We start from the raw sequence: 22374 nt of genomic DNA on the forward strand, positions 1-22374 counted from the left end.
GGCATATAAATATTTTTGTTAAGCTTAACTGCATGGGTGCACGACATATTGACATTAAGGCAGTTTTAGGCAGAATGAGAGATGACTTGAGGCATACAAAATCATGTTCCTCAAAATTAGTTACTCCATAATAAATTCATAACGTCATTCATTTGAAGGTTATTGAAATTCAATTATTGCTGATAATATCATCAAAGAAAAAAAAGGTAAAAAGAGAGGAAATTAAACAATGGTGTCGTTTCATCTATAAAAGAGTTAGTTCCTATATGAAGTCACAGTTTCTAGGAAACACAATTCCTAGGACATGAAAATTCTCAAGTCCCAAGTACATTTGATTGGCAGCATAACTTTTGTGATTTTACTCTAACTTATTGAGGGACCTAAATAAAGTATCACTCTCAATCTTCAATTCAACAAACTTGACACGTGGACACGGGTATGAAACTAATGTAAACTTTTCATAAGATAGTCGCGTTTGACTGTTCTAGCCTAGTTTGGGTAACACAGGCAACACAGCTCATTTTGGTAGCTGAACTTGGGTCGTTTATTCAAAGCACACACTATGCTCGTGTCTTACCTTGACACTCGGACCGGGTAGATAATTTAGACTTTATTTTGGGCCAAAATGACAGAAAATTTTCACAAAATAGCCCAGTTGAACACATGGATATGTACCCACTTTGTACGTGGGTTTCAGTGGGTTTGGAAATATACTCCGTATACACTAAAAGAAGCCAAAATTTTGCATTACTACCAAGTAACAACTGCCAACAAAACAAGATACCAAAAACAATTATAATCCTCAAAAAGTTGAATAGTTCATCAACTTTACATAGTAAACATAACAGAATGCAAGTCATTCTATCTGTATTCATCAAAATAATTAAATTCAACCCATTTCCAATTAAAAATTAAAAATTGGAATTTTTTTAATTAATCTCAAATCAAAATTTGGAAGTTCCGAGTTATGATAGAATGGAGTAAAATGAAGAAATTCTAACCAAAACCTCATTTAACTCACAGAAATCAACATGAAACTGCTTGATAAAATCAGATGACGAGATTTTGTATTCATAATATACATAAGCAAACCTTCTGAAATTCTGAGCCAGGCATGTTTGAAAGATGAAGATTCAGGGTTTTTGGGAAAAGATTTGGTTGAGATTCGAACCTCAAACCACAGCAACAATGACTCTTAACATTTTAAAACAAAGGAAAATAAAACCTAAGTGAATTTCTAATTTGTTTCTTTTTTAAAAAAAAAATAATAATAATAATTTGTTGTTGTTGATTTATTTTTTAACTCAAAGATCTGACTTTTATTAACGGTATACATTATTAAACTTTTATTATCAGCGGTGCACCTAATATTTTCACTAATTTGCTACAGTGATCATAAGTGATCAAAAAGTTAATTAAACGTTAAATGAGGGTTATTTCAAGGGATTTTGCCAGCAACTGAGTTTACGAAAATGTCCCCCCAGTCATAAACTCTCCCTCCAAGCCCAACTAACATCATTTAAAGCAAAAATTTTGATCGTTCAACTTCCATACTCTCTCTCCCCTGTTCTGACACTCACATAAAGCCCTAATTGAAGCAAAATTTCTGGAGAATCGCTTTGACAAATCGTGGATTAAGGTTAGTACTCAACTTCGATCTTGATTTTGTGAATTATTTGGTTTAAATTCTTAGGTTTTCATGTAATGACTGCTATTTTCTTTTTGGGGGTTCAATTATGAGTTCGAGTAGTGAATTATGCTGTAATGTTGTTTGATTTTGCTTGAATTTATGCTTGAGTTGCACTTTATTAATTGTGGATGCTAAATTTTGGATTTTTTTTACATATCTAATTCGATGATTAGGTGTTTGTGTGATGCATGCTACACTCCTGTTAAAATTTCAACTTAGGTTTAACATTGTGTTGTTCTTGAGTTTATGATCATTTGTTGTGTTTAAATGGTAGTTTAATATAATTTTGCAAAATGGATGAAAAGCTTTTATTCAGATTTAAGTATAAGGTGCATAAAGTTGATATTGAAATGGATCCTGATCTTTGTAATCTCATGGATTTAACCATAGAGTTCGAGGATGAGTTATAGAAAAAAGGGGTAGTTATACTGAACCCTATCTTTACTTATGCATATAGAGGGAAACATTGGCCTATTGATGATGATGGTGGTATACATGGGATGTTGAGGACATTTCTTAATGCTAAAATGTATGAGATTTTGGTTGGAACTGGTATGAAATCTAGTTTCATGAATGACCCGGTGTCTGAGTTTAGGAGAAACAAAATAGCTACTGAATTAGGTGAATTTCCACCACCTCCTATAAATGAACCAGACTCACCACCTCCTATAAATGAACAACCACTAACACCTCCTATAAATGAACCACTAGTACCACCTCCTGCACATGAACCATCACCACGACTACCAATAGAAAGTGGCCAATCTTCTGAGAGTCAGAGTGAGACCACCAAACTAAAGCCTAGAAGGAGATTAAGGTTGAAATACTCTGATGAGGCTAGTAATGCTGTGGCTCGTAGTACTGTGCATAATGATGCTGATGCTCCTAACAGCCCCATATTAGTAGATGTGTTTGGTACTGAATTTAATTATGATCTAGATGTTACTTGGGGTGATGTTTTGCAAGACGATGAGGAGAGTAATGGGAAGCAATCTAAGCAGTTTAAGAGGGAATAAACTAAGGGTAGGAAGGAGTTTGAGAAGTACTGTGAGAAGGCTAAGGGTAAAGATAGTTCTTCTGGGGCAAAATCAAAAGGAAAAGGGAAAGCTAGTTCTTGTGAGGCAAAAGCAAAGGGGAAAGGGAAAGCTAGTTCTTCTAGGGCAGCAGAGAAGGGTAAGGGAAAAGTTATATGCTCTGGTGGTGAGAAGTTACCCCCATCTCTCATATCCCCGCATACTTGTTTTAAAAACTTTAACTGTTAGAAGAAGCCCTAGGTTTTCACCAGTTCAGAACACCACAATTCAAACCAATGTGCTTCCTTTATTTAGTTCTAACCCCAGACTGTCTGCACCACTCACTAATACTGGACTATTTGGTAGGAAAATTTCCAAGAAGTACTCAAGTTAGGAAAGGTACATGGATTAGTTCTAAGGGTAAGGGGAAAGTTCAGCCCAAACAGCTTGTGGGAAGTAGTGAACCTAAGGCTAGAAGGAAGGTTACCTATGCTAATCCTGATGGTGGTGGGGGTAAGCCTAGTAACTCTAGCAGTTCTTCTGGTGATGACAGTAAGGACACTGATTTTGCTGACCATGGCTTTGAGGATGAAGATGATTCTGATGTTGAAGTAATCCTTGAGGGGAGATGTACCACCTGATGAATTGATGGAAGTCAACTATGTACCCCACATAGAAGACAACTGGGAGGCTGGTTTTTGGGCTGGTTTTGTGGATTCGGTTGATGATGATGATTATTTTAAGAAGTTGTACGGGCAGGGTGAAATTTATGAAGAGGTCAAATTTGGGAAGATTGTTCTTAGACCATGGATGATTTTCATAAACAAGGCCCATTTAAGGGAAACTCTAAAATATTTTGCAGTGTAGGAGGGGTTTGCATTAAATGTTATTGCTGCAGACAAAAAAAGATATACTTTAACATGTTATGCAGAGTGTTGTGAATGGAGACTTCATGCTAGTAGGTTCATTAGTAGAAAAATAGTAAATAACATTGGTTCAAAACCCCCATATAGCACCGATTTTAAACCGGTTTGCATTTGAGGGATGCTAATGTAAGAAAAAAATGGCACCGGTTCAAAACCGGTGGCAATAATTTGCTTTGCCACCAGTTAACCGGTGCCAATTATTCTTCCCGCTTTTTTTTTAGCATTAAATGAAATTGGCACCGGTTACCCGGTGCCAATAATGCCCTAAATAAACAAAAAAAAAATTTGCATTTTTTTCACTTAAAATGTAGCAGACACACATATATTCATCAATAACTAGTAATTGTACACTTTTTAAGAATGAAAAAACTACAGTATCAATATTTTCTTCTAGGGTACTTCTAGTAACATGATAGGAGGAGGTAGTAGCAAGAGGCGGCAGTAGCAGCAACATGGAAGCAGGAGCAGCAGTAACATGGAAGCAACAGATATGTTCTTCTCCCATGGCACACACTGCACACTCACAATCAGGTCTTTTCCCTCGGCAAATTCATCCTTGATCTGTAAAACATAGAGCAATGCATGTTATTAGCAACTGACTATTCCATGAAGATTTTAGATGAAAAGGAATAACACGGATCAGATCATATATATAGGCAAAATTGCTCATAAATTTAACAACCAATGCCGCAAATGCTGATGATAAGCTTACCATAGACTTTAAAGCATGCAACATTGTAATGTGATGCATATTGCCACAAAGACTATACATCTCAATTCACATGAAAACAATCCAATACCCGAAATGCTGCATTTTCCCTATAACCCTATCACTATATTAAACATTTCAAAAAGAAAACCCTGTATAAATACGAAGCAAAGATTATTTAATGAATATTTGTTAGGAAGAAGCTAAAAATACTAACCACGAAATAGAAATCTAAATTACACAGCTGAATCTGATTCCTCTTCAGAAGGATCCAAACCAAAAGTTTTCGCATGTGTTGCTGCTCAAAAGTGATGAGCTAAAGTCACCTTTACAACTTCTGCCACCCCCCCCCCCCCCCCCCCCCAAAAAAAAAAAAAGAAAGAAAACTAGCTTATTTAACACCACTAAGTTATAACACCTAAGAATGACATAGTAAAATCCAAGATTCTTAATTAGAAATGGGAATCTGATACCACTTCAAAAAGATTTTAAGAAAGAGTATACCCATCTGATTTAGCTCAAAAGTGCTTTAGTAAAGTCAACTTTAGACTCCCTTTTTCATTCCCCCTTTAATTAGCAGTAGCATATAAAACCTTAACAAGATCATGTAACACACCACCTATCAATCACCGTCACTATTTCAAGCAAAAAACACAGTTTCTCAGAAATCATCCATATTCTAACTAGACAAGTCCATTGAGTTGAAATAAAATGCAGACCAAATAAAATACACCCAACTCCATTGAGTTGAAATAAAATCAAGTAGACAAGTCTAGGGTTTATACATCTTAGAAAACGCAGAAAACTCATTGTGAGCTAGGCAATTTCAGAGTAATTTGGATCAAGGGGTCTTTGACTTATATTGGTTCTTATTTCTCTGTAGAATACTATCTCCCTTTAGATTTCTCATGGCTTTCCATGCTACATACACCGAAAGGGAAAAGTATGGAGATGGAGGACAAAAATACCACTAACCAACTGAAATAATGTAAATAACCTGTAACAATCTTCCAAATCCTAGTCCAAAAATAGCTCCACCAATGGTTTAATAAATACTAGTACATACTTGCACCATCAATATATAGTTATATACAGAAGACTCATATCAACTCACCAGAGCTGTCTTACTACATTTAAACAAAGAAGACTTACAAGGACAACAACCCAGGTTCCAATCTCAAGTCGGTATTAACAAGACACAAAAATTTCACACAGAGGTGAGGTGCCATATCGATCACATAAATCAACCACATACAGCTAACAGTGGACAGCTACATCTCACACAGGAATTTAGCTTTAATGCTTAAGGTGACAACTGACTCACAATAGTTTTTCAATAGTCCTCGAAAGTACTAGCAACTAATTAGGCTTTGTAATCTACAACTGAAATAAGGTGTACATTTCTGAATCATTCTGACTTGATCTGGTATTAGTCTAATCTCCTAATCTGACTGATCTTTGAATGTATTTTGCCACCAAATTAAAAGAAAAATATCTCAAGTGAGGTCTTGTTAGAAACTCCTCAAAGTGCATTTTCTGAATATCTAATTTTCATAATTTTTACAAATATGCAATAAAAGACGTTTTGTAAGAAAAAAGTAAAAATATTTGGTCAGGCCTAGTCTGGATTTTTTTGGTAAGGTGTGATCTAGCTTGATATTAACGAGATTAGGTAATAACCTCTTGTAATAAGGTTGGAAGGCAGAACATTAATTAGCATTTTCTCAAGAATTCTCATAACCTTAGCAGAATTAATACTTCTTAAATTTTATCTCCAAAGATGTTAAATAGAAGTTACCAAAGAGAGAAATTATAAATGGAAACATGAGAGTTGTAAGGTACCTCTAATGGTCTCGAGCTATACATTTTGTGATAAACCAAAATACAATTGGGATTTCTACCTCCTCAACCTGCTGGCTTTAGTACTGCAGTGATATTCGCAAAGAAAAGTCATAAAAGTTCAGGAGCTGTCATGAATTTATTGTGCAAGAAATTAATGGAAAAACATATCTAGACCTCTACTAGAATTGACAGCAAAAGACAAACAAAGAAGAAAATTAGCAGCACAGGTAAAAAGAAACTTTGGCAATTTGAGGCATACAAGCACTTGGACAAATAAGAAACTTGCAAGGCAATCTTTTCTGATCACATATAGTACTTATGCAAAACAAATCCCAAACTTTGGAACACAAACTGACTTCTGCTGCAAAGGACCGCATGAACCAACTTCTTGCATTTACAAGGAACAAAATGCCAACAAACATTGGCATTGGAGGAATGAGCTTGATCAATATATATATTTATCCTACAGCTAGAATTTCATTCATGACATGAACTAGATAGGTCAGCTTCGGTTGATAGGTTACAGCAGATTTGATATGCTCTTTCCTCAAAATTTATAACAATTTAGTCGATAATTCCAACAAAACAATAACACTATGAATTCCTAAATCAACCACTACAGAGCTGAAAAAGAAGTGTCAAGTTCTCATTCATCTGTGAAGGGGGCCGCTAAGCTTTGTATAGGGCCAGAAAATGGCTTATCTAGACTAAAGAATTTACATAAAAACATACTACAGAGTTACAAAAAGCCCATGGCACCCTCAAGATACATATGATTGCTCCCCTGAAATATTCACTGCCATACACCACTAATAAATATGTCCACAAAAGAGAACAGGACCACCCCTAGAGATACAGATGAATTAATCCCCAAATAAGGTACACCGGTATGCACGTTTACAAAGAAATGTGCTTTAGCGAGAAGTATCCACACAAGCACCTTTTCTCTAATAGGATTACGGAAATAAAAATAAAACATGACTCATCAAAAACAGTTTGAACGAATTGCCAAAATCTACCCCAGTGTCACAAAATAGAATGATAAATTTGTAGCTATCTTACTCGTATTTTCCAAACAAATCAAATTGCAACCAAAAACATTGAAAGCAATCGTTACCAATGCTAAACATGTCTGTCACACATTAACAAAACAACCTAATCAATTCCAAATCAATTCAAACCAAAACAAATCGAAATTCCAGTAAATTGAAGCCCGATCTGAACCAGATCCTAACCCTAAAAACACAATTCAGCAACAAAAAAAAAAATCGAAATAAAATACAAGTACCTTATTCTCGAATTTAAGCAGAGGACTCGAGAAGAGATGGAGTGGGCTGGCGGATCGCGACCACCGTCACCATAATCACCTTGGCGCCGTGAAGAGAACAACATGTTCATCAACCTCATCACAACATAACCCCAACTAATTCAATCAAACGCCCTATCATTTCAATTGTTCATCATTAATCACAAAAAAAGTAAATAAAAATCAACCCTAGATTTCAAATCGAAGAGCACATACCTTCGTGAAGAATTCCACCACATCCGCAAAGATCTCAGACCGGTGAATAAATAGACCGTTAATTACGATGGTGGCGACAACATTCACCACCGCCGTCACACCCTCAAATCCTCAATTCCGCAGTAGTGCTGCGAAGAGAGGAGTGAAAGAGTGGAGAGGTGGTAGATGGAGCAGCGGTGGATGGGGCGACTGTAAAGAGCAACAGGAGGCAACTGAAGACAGAGAAATGAGGGTTTGAGCAGAGAGAGAAAACAAAGGAGAGAGTGCGAGAAGAGAAAGAAGAATTAAAGGGTTTTTTTTAAGAATTCCCACCGATTCAAACCGGTGCCATTTCCTTAATTTGGCACCGGTTTGGTTTGAATCGGTGCCATTTCTATTATATTAAATCCCGCCCATTTTTTTCCCCAACGGTTTTTAAAAATAGGTGGCCTTTACTCGGTGCCCAATTATAATTTTCTACTAGTGGTTGTCTGATGGAAAAACATGTGCAATAAAGAAGATCTGGCCAGATGTTCACAACTGTAGGGGGTTGGAGACCTACAATCCTATTTGCACTGTTAAATGGGCTGCTCCCAAGGTGATGGAAGATATTAGGGTAGCTCCAGATATTCCAAGCAAGGCATTGAATGAGCTTCTATTCCAGAGATTTGGTATCTACATAAAACAAATATCACTATATAGGCTGAAGAGGTATGTGATTGAGGAGTTGTTTGGTGGCTATGATGAGTCTTATTCTCATTTGCCTAGATATGTTGATATGATATGTGCCACTAATCTTGATTCAAAGGCCTTTGTTGCTTGGACATTAAGTGAGAGCATACCTAGGGTGAATTTGTTCACTAGCATTTTCATCAGTTTTGTTGGACAGTGGAAGGGATTTCTTGGAGGGTGCAGATCTTTGATTGGATTTGATGGGGCCCATTTGAAAGGAAATTATGGAGGTATCTTGTTGTCTGCAGTTGCAGTAGATCGCAACAATGAAATTTTTTCATTAGCTTATGCAATAGTCAATGTAGAAGACAAAGAAAGTTGGTCCTATTTTTTCTGGCATCTTCACAACATTGTGAAGCAATCAATCGGGAAGGAGTGGACAATAATATCTGACAGACAGAAGGTATCAATTTCAACCTATTGTTTGATTATGATTTACTGTCCTTTGATTTTGTAACATTTTAACACACTATGATTATGATTTAGGGTGTTGATGTTGCTCTGTCTCAAGTGTGGCCTGAAGCAAAAAGAAGGTATTGCTGCAGACACTTGAGTAGGATTACAAAAAGGCATTCCGGGTCCTTTGATGTATATTCTTTTCTGGAGGGCATGCAATGCCACTAATGTATACAGCTTCAAAAAGGAAATAGAGAGGCTGCAAAAGGAAGGGGGAGAAGATGTTATAAAGTGGTTTGCTGATTTAGGAGATCAGTCAAAATGGAGTAAACATAAGTTTGATCCAAATATGTGCAATGACTCAAACACCTCAAATTTTGTTGAGAGTTTCAACTCAACACTAGGTACTGACAGATGCAGGTTAGTCTTAACATTGCTTGAAGGTATTTAAGTTGTGATTTTCTTATCATTTACCTTACATTATGTAATTGAAACCTAACTGTTTATTCTAATGACTGCAATTGGTCATTGGTATTAGTGTAGGAGTTTATAGGTACGAATGCGGAAAACATGAATCATATTCATATAGCACCTAATCCCAAGATCATGCATAACACATAAAGAATTAGAATTAATACCTTTTGTAGCGTGATTCCACGTATGATCGAACAAGAACAAGGGAGACAAAGAACCTCAAACGTGATTCCTCTACTTGGTCCACGGGCACGGATTAAGACCTCCACTAATGCTAGTTAGTTGCAATTGAACCCTTCAATTGACCTTCTAAGGAGAAGAACGAGCAACGGACCAACCACGAACCACCACAGGCGCCACTAGGGGTGGCCGGCCGTGCGTCCAAGGGGAAGGAGAGAGAGAGAGCCGTGGGTTAGAGAAAGAGTGTGAGGGTTTTGAGATTTCTGGTTGCTTGATTCACAATCAACTGTTAATTGTTGAGTCAATTGTTATGTCATACAACCCTAGGCATGGATCTTATTTATAGATCTCATCTCCAAATAAGAGTCCATGACAAAGCCCAAATCCTAACTCTAATCTAACTATGCTAGCCCAATCCAATTCATGATTAGTTACTTGTTCATGAGGCCCATAAATGGGCCTCTAACTTGCTTAACCCAATACCCTTATGTGTGACCTCATAGGATCCATTCTAGCGGGCTTTGGACCATTTGACTAGCCCAAAGATCATTGATCATAGTCTAGCAACAGATAATGACGACCCAAAAGAACGAACTTATTATCTCCATAATAGTGATCCTTGATATATCTAGTAATTGCACTTATCGAAGACATAACTCCTTCAATCTCCCACTTGTCTGAGACAATTGCACAATATTCAAATTCCTTAAGTCAATGTGTGTCGATTTGATAATATGATTGCATCTCATGTCGTGATCATATCAATCTACAAATCTTTTCTTGAAAACTAAGTTAGAATTACAAAACAAATGATTACCATGTAATCCATTTCAGCACGGCCATGCTTTTTCTGAATTCTCCCTCTTCAAGGGGCCAAGACACATTCCTAATTAAATTGGTAGACTCAATCCAATCTTGTGGCAACCAAGGCTCCCACTCAAATCATGAAGCAACCAGGAAACACCCTTTATAATCTCCAGTTACGGGAAGACGTTTGAATGTACACGGTTACATCAATCATTGAATGAAATCAATGTTCCACTCATGTCAATATATCCGGAAGCTCTATACTTGAGCTTCAAAGTAGGTCTATAGTTCGATCATGCATCATTCATGCATATCCATGTGATTGACCGAGCTTCACTACGCTCCTATAGCCTATGAAACAGAGCTATCCAATCAATCTTACATGCTAGTCCATTAATTGAAATCATTTATGTCTAGTTTAATGATTCCGAACTAGGAACTGGAATAATATATGGATTTTGTTCACCTGTGGGGTTTCACTCACCAGGTCATTAAATAATTAACCTGATGAGCCCATCAATCCACAATTATTTTGGACATTTTATTTAATATTGAAACCACAATTAAATAAGAGAAATGATAAACTTCTGATTAAACATAATTCTGCCAATGAATGTATTACATATGTAATAAGTTTTTCTCTAAAAACAAATACAACTTAAATTACATCATTAGCCTCAATCCAGTTGCATTAGCATGTTTCTCATGCTTAGGCAATGGAAGGGGTTTAGTAAGGGGATCAGCGATATTCTCATCCGTATGAACTTTGCAATTCTTGACATCTCCTCTGCCAACGATTTCTCGAATGAGATGATACTTCCTCTCAACATGTTTGGATTTGAAGTGTGACCTAGGCTCCTTTGATTGAGCAATGGTGCCATTGTTTTCACAATACAACTCAATCCCTTTTTGAGCACTTGGTACAATGTCCATCTCAATAAGGAATTTCTTAATCCAAACTGCTTCCTTAGCTGCTTTAACAGTAGCTAAATATTCTGATTCTGTAGTAGAGTCTGCGACAGTGCTTTGCTTCGAACTCTTCCAGCTCACTGCTCCTCCATTCAGACAGAAGATGTATCCAGACTGGGATTTAAAATCATCTCTGTTTGTTTGGAAACTCGCATCCGTATAACCTTTGACAACCAACTCATCTTTGCCGCCATATACTAGAAACATTCCTTTAGTCCTTCTCAAGTACTTAAGGATGTTCTTGCCAGCTGTCTAGTGTGCTTCACCTGGATTTGCCTGAAATCTGCTACACATGCTTAAAGCATATGAAACATCCAGCCTTGAACAAATCATGGCATACATTATAAACCCTACTGCCGAAGCATAAGGTATAATCACCATACGTCTCATCTCGTTTGGCATAATCGGACATTGAGATTTACTAAGCGTAATGCCATGAGATATGGGGAGAAATCCTCTCTTGGATTTTTCCATCTCGAACCTATCAAGAATCTTATCAATATAAGTCTCTTGACTCAGTCCAATCATCCTTCGAGACCTGTCTCGATGGATCTTGATTCCCAAGATGTACTCGGCGTCACCCAAGTCTTTCATGGAGAAACAACTCTTCAACCATTCTTTGACTGACTCAAGCATTGGTATGTCGTTCCCCATAAGTAGTATGTCATCTACATACAAGACTAAGAAAACTATGCTGCTCCTACTGAACTTCTTGTATACACAAGGTTCCTCTTCGCTTTTGACAAAACCAAACTGTTTGATTGCTTCATCAAAACAAAGGTTCCAACTCCTTGATGCTTGCTTCAATCCATAAATGGATTTCTGAAGCTTGCATACCTTTCCAGGATTTTCTGGATCTTCAAAACCCTCAGGTTGTGTCATATACACTTCCTCCATCAAGAACCCATTCAAGAAGGCGGTTTTGACATCAATCTGCCAAATTTCGTAATCGAAAAATGCAGCAATCGCTAGAAGAATCCGAATGGACTTAAGCATTGCTACTGGGGAAAAGGTTTCATCATAGTCAATACCATGAATCTGTCTGTACCCTTTTGCAACCAGTCTTGCTTTATAGATGTAGGCATTTCCATCCTTGTCTGTTTTAATCTTGTAAACCCACTTGCAACCAATAAGCTTTACCCCATTAGGAAAGTCCACTAGGGTCCACACAGCATTTTCAAACATCGATTCCATTTCAGATTTCATGGCCTCAAGCCATTCTTTTGAGTTGGGGCTCATCAAAGCTTGCTTGTAGGTTGTGGGTTCCTCATTCTCCAATAAGAAGATTTCAGAATCCTCAGTTAACAGAACTTCAACAAACTGTTTGTTTCTGATTCTGGCAAACCTACGTGGGGTAGGAGCAACAATAGAAATGTTTTCTTTAACTCTTTGAAGATTTTCGCAAGAATTAGATTCAAGTGGGACGATAGGAGTCTCGCTAGTCGAATTAGCTTGCTCCGACGCATGATTATGCGCCCTCGCCTCTGATGTGGTGTTATCCACATCCATTTGTTGCTTGTCTCGAATTTCTTCGAGAACTACTTTACTCCCACTTGGCTTTCTAGAGAGGAATTCATTTTCTAGAAAGACACCATCGCGAGCAACAAACACTTTGTCATCTTTGCGATTGTAGAAGTAATACCCTTTTGTTTCTTTAGGATAACCTACAAAGAAACATTTGTCTGATTTAGGGCCGAGTTTGTCACTTTGTAAACGTTTTACATAGACTTCACAACCCCAAACCTTGAGATAAGACAACTTTGGAACTTTTCCATTCCATAATTCATATGGTGTCTTCTTAACTGCTTTGGATGGGCTTCTGTTTAGTATGTTCGCAGCTGCTCCTAATGCATATCCCCAGAATGATATGTGAAGATCAGTAAAGCTCATCATGGACCGAACCATATCTAGTAAGGTCATATTCCTCCTTTCTGACACACAATTTAACTGTGGTGTCCCTAGAGGGGTTAACTGTGAAAGTATTCCACAATTAATCAGATGTTCATCAAATTCTTGGGTTAAATATTCACCACCACGATCAGATCGTAATGCTTTAATTGTTCTCCCAAGTTGGTTTTGTACCTCATTCTGGAATTCTTTGAACTTTTCAAAGGCTTCCAACTTCTGCTTCATTAAGTAAACATAACCAAATCTACTTAAATCATCAGTAAAAGTAATGAAGTATCTATATTGACCCCTAGCTTTTGAACTCATTGGTCCACACACATCCGTATGTATGAGTCCCAAAAGGTCACTTGCTCTTTCACCTACACCCGTAAAGGGTGACTTAGTCATTTTACCAAGCAAGCATGACTCACAATTTTCAAATGATTCATAATCAAATGTTGAAAAGAGTCCATCCTTATGTAATTTCTGGATGCGCTTTTGGTTAATATGTCCAAGCCTACAATGCCATAGGTAAGTTGGGTTTGATCCATCTGTTCTTTGCTTTTTATGATCTATGTTGTAAACATGAGTTGTATAATCTAAGACATATAAACCATTAATTAATTTAGCGTTAGCATATAACATATTTCCTTTAGAAATAAAACAACATTTGTCTCTTATTTCAAAAGAAAAACCTTCAGTATCTAAAACAGGAACTGAAATAATGTTTTTGGTAATAGTTGGAACATAATAACATTTATTAAGCACCAAAATAAGACCAGATGGGAGTCTGAAATGATCACTAGTAGAAAAAATTAAATGGCAAGCGGTTCAAACCCCCTAATGGCAAGCGGTTTTGAAACGCATGCTCTTGGGGGGCTTGCCAATAGCCTTTTAAATGGCAAGCGGTTCAGAACCGCTTGTCATTTGTACAGAAAGGGCAGCGGTTTGGCGCCAAAACCGCTGCCCATTATGGCTATAAAAAATAAATTTTTTTTTTTTTTTTTGGTTTTTTTTCACTTAAATTGATTCACAAACAAAATATACGTAAAAACATTAAAATTTTCATTAATAAATTGTTGTAATATTACAATTTCATCAAAAAAAAAATATTAAAAAAAATATTACAAATAACAAAATTAATACAAGGTAATTTCTCAAAAAAAAATAAAAAAAAATAATAAAAGTTCTTGTTCCACCACCAGCCACGAGCACCAGCAACACCATCACGCGCACCAGCACCATCACCACCATCCATGCGCATCAGATCCCAGCCCACCACCACCACTCACCAGATCCATGCGCACCACCACCCACCAGTTCCCAGCCCACCTCACCACCAACACCCATAAACCCGTAGCCCACCTCACCACAAACCCTCATCAACCCGTAAAACCAGATCACCACCCACCAAAACCCACACCGAAACCACGACCTCCACCCCAATTAGCTCTACGGCCATGAAAACGCCAAATTGCCTTGAAATTATGGTTTTAAAGGTCTAATTCGACCCTAAAAACTCTAGATCTAGAGTTTTTAGGGTCGAATTTGACCAAAAAAACTTGAACCCACACACATGCACGAAGTTGCTCGAAATTATACTTGAAATTTGCTCGAAATTGCCCTCAAAATCTGCTCGAAATTGCCCTCGAAATCTGCTCGAAATTTAACTTGGGGTTTTGGTCGAATTTGCTCGAAAATATCCTGGTTCGAATTTGTGGAGATGAGAAAGAAAAATGAAAAAGAGATTGTGAAAGAAGAGAGGAACGAAGGACAAAGAAGAAGATCGGAGATGAAAAGGGAAGAGAAGAAAAGAGAGAGGGAGAACGGGAGATATGGAAGTAGAGAGAGAGAGAGAGAGCAGCGAAAATGAGAGTAAAGAAAGAGGAGAGAGAATGGGAAATGAAGGGAAGGGTGGGCGGCTGCAAGTAGTGAGCATTAGTTTTAGGGTTTTTTTTCAAAATGGCAAGCGGTTTGGGGTTGAACCGCTTGCCAATATATCTAATGGCAAGCGGTTCAACCCCAAACCGCTTGCCATTACATATATTGGCAAGCGGTTCGCGCCAAAACCGCTTGCCATTTAATATTAGAGGTTTTTTTTAAAAAAATTGGGTAAATGGCAAGCGGATTTTTAAAACCGCTTGCCATTTGGGGCTTCCCATTACGTTTTTTCTACTAGTGGATAATCTCCAATAGCAAGTGCAACAACTATTGCTCCATTTCCTACTCGGAGTGTGATTTCCCCTTTTGCTAATGCCCTACTCCCTTCTAGGCCCTGTATGTTATTAACAATGTGAGCACCACAACCGGTATCGAATACCCAAGTTGAAGAAGAGGTAAGATTAATTTCTACAACAAAAACATCAAGTAACTCCTTACCTTCTATTTTCACTGGTGTATAATGGGGACACCCTGGTGTATGGCGAAGCCAATCACCACAATAGAAGCATTCGCTTTGTCTCCTTTTCAGGTACTTCTCAGCATGGTTGAGTAAAAGGTTGACTAATGTCACAGTCGAGCCCTCATCATTATGAGTGAGCCTGACTATATCAAAACCATCGTGGAGTGAGAACAAGATTATGTCATGTATGGAGTCATCATCAAACGGTTTCCCAAGGACGTCCATCTGATTGAATAAATCAATCAGTTCATTGACATGGGTCCTTACTGACTGACCAGGCATGAGTTCTTAGCCATTATCTTATAATGAACATTGTAAGCCTTATACCTTATGTTGTCAGTCCAGGAATAGTAAATATGAGGGATCGAATTAACGACCTCTCTTACATTGTAGTCGTTGAAGTTTCCTCCTCCACTTCCTAATGCCCCAATGCCACCTCGACAGATGGCACGAAGACATTCATAAAAGTTGGTTAACTCATATTGCCTGAACCTTCTTTTCCAACAATTTGGAATAGATTCTAAAATGAGATTCCTGAATTTCTCTGCATCCGAAACAATTTTCGCATGCCTTTCAGGATCATAACCTTCAGTATACTTGCCCTCAACAGGTATGTATAAACGAGATTCAAGCTTTTGGCTTATAAGAACATTTCTCAACTCGTTCTCCCATTCCCTGAAGTTTCTGAGATTCAGCCTTAAATTTAGTTTCATTGGCAAAATAGTGTTGTCATTATAGTTATTCATCTACAAACAAAAAACAATACGAGGCAAAGTTCATTAATTATGTTTAATAATTTTAAAGTACCATAAACAATTTAAATTGGTAACTTTAAAGCATTTATTCAATATTAAAATGATCCCTATTGAATTAAATGATTCCAAGACCCTTTATTTGTGTAATAATTGACCGGACTTTGGCCCTACCATCAACCATTATATTTTCAAGGTGAGTAAACTCTTTACTGATTACAACTCTTGTAATTCTTGGTTGAATAATTACGCATCACATGTTTAATTATTACCCTTGCTTCAAGGTTCTAAACTCTTTAGGTAACCTTGTTGAGTATAACCAATCAAAATTGTAAAACTTGATTTACCCCAACTTTCCCAAGATATAATATGACACCCAGCTTTGGCATGACCCATCATAAATATCAAAGGTTTCATCGGGTTTTCAATTGGAAAAGCAACCTCAATATTCCCGGGACTTAGATTTATTATGTTGTGATTATTTAGTGAACTCTAACGCATCATCAATCAACATAAAATAAATCTAACATGCATAATCTACTAATGCATAAGTAAAACATGACATAGTATGGCCCCTTAATCCTAAGAAAACTAATAAAGCAGAAAAATGCTCCCACTTGAATCTTCATGGATCTCATCCATCTTATTCCTTTGGGCCTCCACTCCATTGGCTTCTTGGATCAACTACAACCTGTAATATTATTCTATTCTATCTACTACTTAAAGAAAATAAAATAAAATTACAAAAATACTTAACGATACGCATACCATATTTAGATTACAAAAATACGAAACGATGCACAGATCGTATTTAGAATCTATGGGCCATACTAGTCTATATATAGCAATAAATAATATCATATATTATAAAGTGCCACATAATAAACCACTCATCATGCTTTCCTAAACTACAACATCGAATGATCATAATTAAGGAAACATGGCACAAAATATCTCATATTTTTTAATTAATTAATTACTGCAATTAGATAATATCATATATTATTTCTAACCAATCATAAAATATCATATATTTTATTTAAGGTAAGAGATAGAATCAAATCATATTTTAATTATGGAAGATAAATCATATTTATTTTCCATGGTTATCTTAACTAATTTAGGAGATTCTATCCTAATTTCTAGCCAATCACATAATTTTAAATCAATTATTATCAAAAATAATTATGAGATAATCTTCTTAAATCAATCATTATCCAAAAAGAATCTTTTGCTCCATAATTATCCAAACTTAACAAAAATAACAACTTTAATTTTGTTAATTATCTTTTCAAAATCAAAACTTATCCCTTTTTTTTTTTTGAAATCTGATTTTTAAATTTTTTTTTTTTAAATAGCTGCGCCAGCCACCGTGGTGTGGCCAGCCGAAGCCAGCCACGGTGACCGTACACCTTACGGTGTAAGCTGCACAGCAGCAGCAGCACACGCAACACTTGTGGTGCACTGTTGTCGCTGCTCCTGTCCGAGTTCCTGCCCTCCCTCCGGACCACCTGCAGCGGAAGCCGCCGTGGCTGCGCCACCTAGCCGCGGTTACCGCTGCTTTAAAACTTTTTTTTATTTTAATTTAAATAAAAACAAAACAATTTTGTAAAAAAAAAATTAAATTAATCTTAATGTGGTCCAATTAATTTCAAAATTAAATCATATTCAATCTTGAAATTAGGGTTCTTCATGAAATTAATCCCCAATTTAATTTAACTCTTAAATTAAATAATTTGATCATGAAAAATTCATAATTTAGCATGAAATCAAATAGATTAAATTCTATAAACACATAACAATCGAATTAAATCAAAACCAAAACACAAATTTCTCAAATTAGGGTTTAGGGTTTCGAATTTTTTGAAAATTAAGGTGGGGGGTTCGAATTTTTCGAGTGATTAAGGGGAAAAATTCGGATCTTTGATGGCTAATTTGGAGCAAATTAAACAACTTTTAATGATTCTATATTGTTAAATCACATTTAAAATAATAATTGACCCATAATTAAATTATTCTCCCTTCTAATTGAATTAAAATTGTGGACTATCAAAGAACTAATATTCAATATATGTACATGCATAGGCTAACTGATACCACTGTAGGAGTTTATAGGTACGAATGCGGAAAACATGAATCATATTCATATAGCACCTAATCCCAAGATCATGCATAACACATAAAGAATTAGAATTAATACCTTTGTAGCGTAATTCCACGTGTGATCGAACAAGAACAAGGGAGACAAAGAACCTCAAACGTGATGCCTCTACTTGGTCCACGGGCACGGATTAAGATCTCCACTAATGCTAGTTAGTTGCAATTGAACCCTTCAATTGACCTTCTAAGGAGAAGAACGAGCAACGAACCAACCACGAACCACCACAGGCGCCACTAGGGGTGGTCGGCCGTGAGTCCAAGGGGAAGGAGAGAGAGAGAGCCGTGGGTTAGAGAAAGAGAGTGAGGGTTTTGAGATTTCTGGTTGCTTGATTCACAATTAACTGTTAATTGTTGAGTCAATTGTTATGTCATACAACCCTAGGCATGGATCTTATTTATAGATCTCATCTCCAAATAAGAGTCCATGACAAAGCCCAAATCCCAACTCTAATCTAAATATGCTAGCCCAATCCAATTCATGATTAGTTACTTGTTCATGAGGCCCATAAATGGACCTCTAACTTGCTTAACCCAATACCCTTGTGTGTGATCTCATAGGATCCATTCTAGCGGGCTTTGGACCATTTGACTAGCCCAAAGATCATTGATCATAGTCTAGCAACAGATAATGACGACCCAAAAGAACGAACTTATTATCTCCATAATAGTGATCCTTGATATATCTAGTAATTGCACTTATCGAAGACATAACTCCTTCAATTAGAAGAGTGTGCATGGTCAGAATTGCATCAAGGCATCAGAGAGCACAAGACTGGAAGGATGATGATTTGTGTCCTAAAATTTCTAAGTTGGTTAGAAATATTAGCAAAGCAATTAGCACATGTAGGGCTTAGTCTCAACAATAAAATATGTTCATGTGGAGCTTGGCAACTGTCTGGAATCCCCTGCAGACATGCAATCAGGGCAATGCTCCATGCTAAGGTTGATCCTCACAACTATGTAAGCTCTTGTTACTCTGCAAGAACATACAAGCAAGTCTACAGCCATGTCATACACCCCATTCATGATTTCACTCAATGGCCACCTGCTGATCATAACCACCCCCATCAAATTAATCCACCCAAGATGAAGAGACGTGTTGGAAGGCCTAGTAGAAATAGGAGAAGGGAAGAGGGTGAGGACCAACTAGGGAAAAGGGCAAGAACTGTGAGATGCAACAACTGTGGAAATTTTGGCCACAATTCTAGGACTTGCAAAGGGGGTTTAACTGGGAAGGAATCGAAAGCAAATGAGGCATTGGTTGTTAAAAATCCAAGGGTGAGGGATCAATCAAAGGCTGAAAAAGAAGCTGCTACTCAGTCCAGAGCTGCTGGAGCTGCAACAGAGATGTCATCAGCTTAAATGGCCAGCCAACCTCCAGACTTATCTCAATCTCAGCCCTGAAGCATGATATCGTAGTAGGCTGTCTTATTTTGCTGGTTTTTGAAGTAGTGTGAACAAACTTAAGTACTTTTTTGATGGGATTTTATAAGGTGTAATATTTTTAAACAAGTTTTATTGCAATGTTGGTGACCTTTCTTATTTGGCATCAACTTATAACTATGATTAAGTTGTTTTTTGGAACAAGTTTTATTGCACTATTGGTGACCTTTCTTATTTGGCATCAATTTATTATGATTAAGTTGTTTTTTTGCAATTTGAAATAACAGGGTGTAATTTTGCAATGTGAAGTTACTTGTTGTAATTTTGCAATTTGCTGCTAATAATTTTGCAAATAATTTGATATAACATACACAAATAAACAAACAAACCCCTGTCTTTATTCCAAAATAAAACACCAAGTACATTTGAGTTCAACTATTTCATAACAATAACTGAGTTCATCTATTTCAAAGCAACTATTAGCAACACCAAATACATCACCACAACTAATTTCACCACCATGTACATAAAATCAGCAAATTCGCCAGTCTTGTGTATAAACTCTGCAAATTCTGCCCTTAATGCATGTAAAGATGATGCTTCTCCTTGCCTCCCTCCAAGGTCCCTTAAAATTTGGTCTTCACTAACCCACATAAAGAACTTACATAGCCTACACTTATGATAGGGCCTTCTAGGATTCGATATTGAGTTCGAAAACCTAATGTCTGCAGATCTTGGTGGTTGGCTATTGCAGTTCATGCCTCTGAACCAAGCATCTCCACAATTGATGCTGCTTGAAGATGCACCCCTGCCAGAAGAATCCATTGAAGTGTAAGAGTTTAAAAGAGCAATGAAGAGAAAAGTGGATATAGGGGAATTGCAAAGTAGCAGGGAGATTAAATAGGAAAGAGGGGAAAATCGAAAAAAAAAAGGAGGGAAAAATAAAACAGAATTTTGGAGGGAGTTTTTAGGGTAGGGGCATTTGAGTATTTTCACCTTCCCAACCCATTAAACCAGCAAAAACCCACACTTAATGTTCAATTAACGTTTTAATGTCATAGTGATCATTGCAAATTAGTGAAAATATTGGGTGCACCGCTGATAATCAAAGTTTAATGTGTACCGTTGATAAAAGTCAGAACTTTGAGTGTACCAGTGATAAAATCCCATTTACGGAGGCTGCACCAATTTATCTAAAAAAAATTTATCTAATGGTAGTTTTGTAAATAAATCTACATAAAATCCAAGTCAGCTTGGCATTTAGGTAAATAAATCAACATTATATTAATGGGGTCTACATTTAATAAAAGTTTTTAATTTATTTATAGATTTGTCAATAAACGTATTTTTGTTTATCATGAAATAAACTTGTATATTCTCTTTTTTTTTTTAAACAAACTTGTATATTCTCTTTATTTTGTTAGATTTGTCTAAATTTTATTTTCAATATATCAATTTATATAATTTAAAACTATTGATAATGGTTAAAATTTTGCATTCACAAGCATAAAATAGGAAGGTTTAGTAATCTATGGAGTAAATAAAAACGGAGAAAATACTCCACATTATTAACAAGAATGTTTAGTAATCTATGGAGTAAATAAAAACGGAGAAAATACTCCACATTATTCAAACCAGAACGTTTAGTAATCTTTGGAGTAAATAAAAACGGAGAAAATACTCCACATTATTTCAGAAACAAATTCTAATTTGGATTAGGAAATAAGGGTTTGTTCTGATTTACTAAACTGAGCTGAACTGAACTGAACTGATTGGAGCTGAATTGAAATAAATTGTTTATGAGAGAAGGCAATTAAATTAGGAATTGATTGGGGCTAAATTGAACTGAACTGAACTGAACTAAAACTAAGCTGAAGAGAACAGGCCCTAAAAATAAATAAAATTAAAAAACCACAGTTAAGTGTGTTAGATTATATACAAATCATTCAACAAAAAGTCTTGTGTAAGGCAAGCTTACGTTATTGTTGTTGTAAGACCATCAATTTGAGGATAATTTTAACAATTTTTCTAGTAACTTTAATCCTTTTAAGGGTAACTTTAATTTTGAGTGAGTTTGATTGTATTTTAATGTGTAATTTCTAATAATTACATGATATGAAGGCTAATATGATTAATTTAGTACATTATAAGTGTTTTTTAAGGGTAAAATGTATGTTACGAACAATATTAACTTTTGAACTCCCTCTATCCCAGATTAACTGACACTGTCAACCTTGCACACATGTCTAGGGATGTTATTGGGGCGGGTCAAGTAGGAGAGCCACCCCATCCCTTCCTCAATGGTTTCGGTTTGGCGGGTGGGGGCGGGGATGGGGATAAAAACCATACCCGCCATAGGTGATGGGGCGGGTGGATTTTAGGTTGTACCCGCCCCATCCCCACCCCGCCTCACCCGCCCCACTTCGTACTATACCCGTCCCATCCCCACCCGCCCTACATCGTACCCGCCCTATCCCCACCCTCCCCCCTTCGTACCCGTCTTATCCCCACCCCATACCCACATCTATATATTTTTAAAAACAAAATTATAT

At 36.7% G+C, this 22374-nt stretch overlaps 1 protein-coding gene and 1 long non-coding RNA gene across 2 annotated transcripts; one reads left to right on the top strand and one right to left on the bottom strand.

Moving 5' to 3' along the window:
- Nucleotides 1–3898: 3898 nt before the first annotated feature.
- On the bottom strand, nucleotides 3899–8056 carry LOC145578867 (uncharacterized). The gene is made up of 4 exons (XR_014098935.1): nucleotides 7703–8056; nucleotides 7469–7621; nucleotides 6181–6263; nucleotides 3899–4190 (listed from the first exon to the last, which is right to left on the bottom strand). It is a non-coding gene; the product is annotated as an uncharacterized LOC145578867 (long non-coding RNA).
- A 226-nt stretch (nucleotides 8057–8282) lies between these two features.
- LOC145577754 (uncharacterized) lies at nucleotides 8283–19801 on the top strand. Its single transcript, XM_081635208.1, has 5 exons — nucleotides 8283–8816; nucleotides 8900–8946; nucleotides 9047–9229; nucleotides 9348–9362; nucleotides 19351–19801. The coding sequence occupies exons 1-5, from the start codon at nucleotides 8283–8285 to the stop codon at nucleotides 19799–19801; spliced, it is 1230 nt and encodes a 409-aa protein (XP_081491334.1).
- Nucleotides 19802–22374: the final 2573 nt, after the last annotated feature.

Source organism: Chenopodium album, chromosome 14, assembly GCF_948465745.1.
Source record: "Chenopodium album chromosome 14, dcCheAlbu1.1, whole genome shotgun sequence".
Classification (NCBI taxonomy): Eukaryota; Viridiplantae; Streptophyta; class Magnoliopsida; order Caryophyllales; family Amaranthaceae; genus Chenopodium; species Chenopodium album.

What these genes read in the sequence shown, in the direction of transcription:
- LOC145577754 (XM_081635208.1), top strand. Translation starts at nt 8,283, where the DNA reads ATGGAAGATATTAGGGTAGCTCCAGATATTCCAAGCAAGGCATTGAAT. An exon ending in TAATATCTGACAGACAGAAG is followed by an intron (nt 8,817 to 8,899) that starts GTATCAATTTCA and finishes ATTATGATTTAG; the next exon opens with GGTGTTGATGTTGCTCTGTC. An exon ending in TGGCCTGAAGCAAAAAGAAG is followed by an intron (nt 8,947 to 9,046) that starts GTATTGCTGCAG and finishes TAATGTATACAG; the next exon opens with CTTCAAAAAGGAAATAGAGA.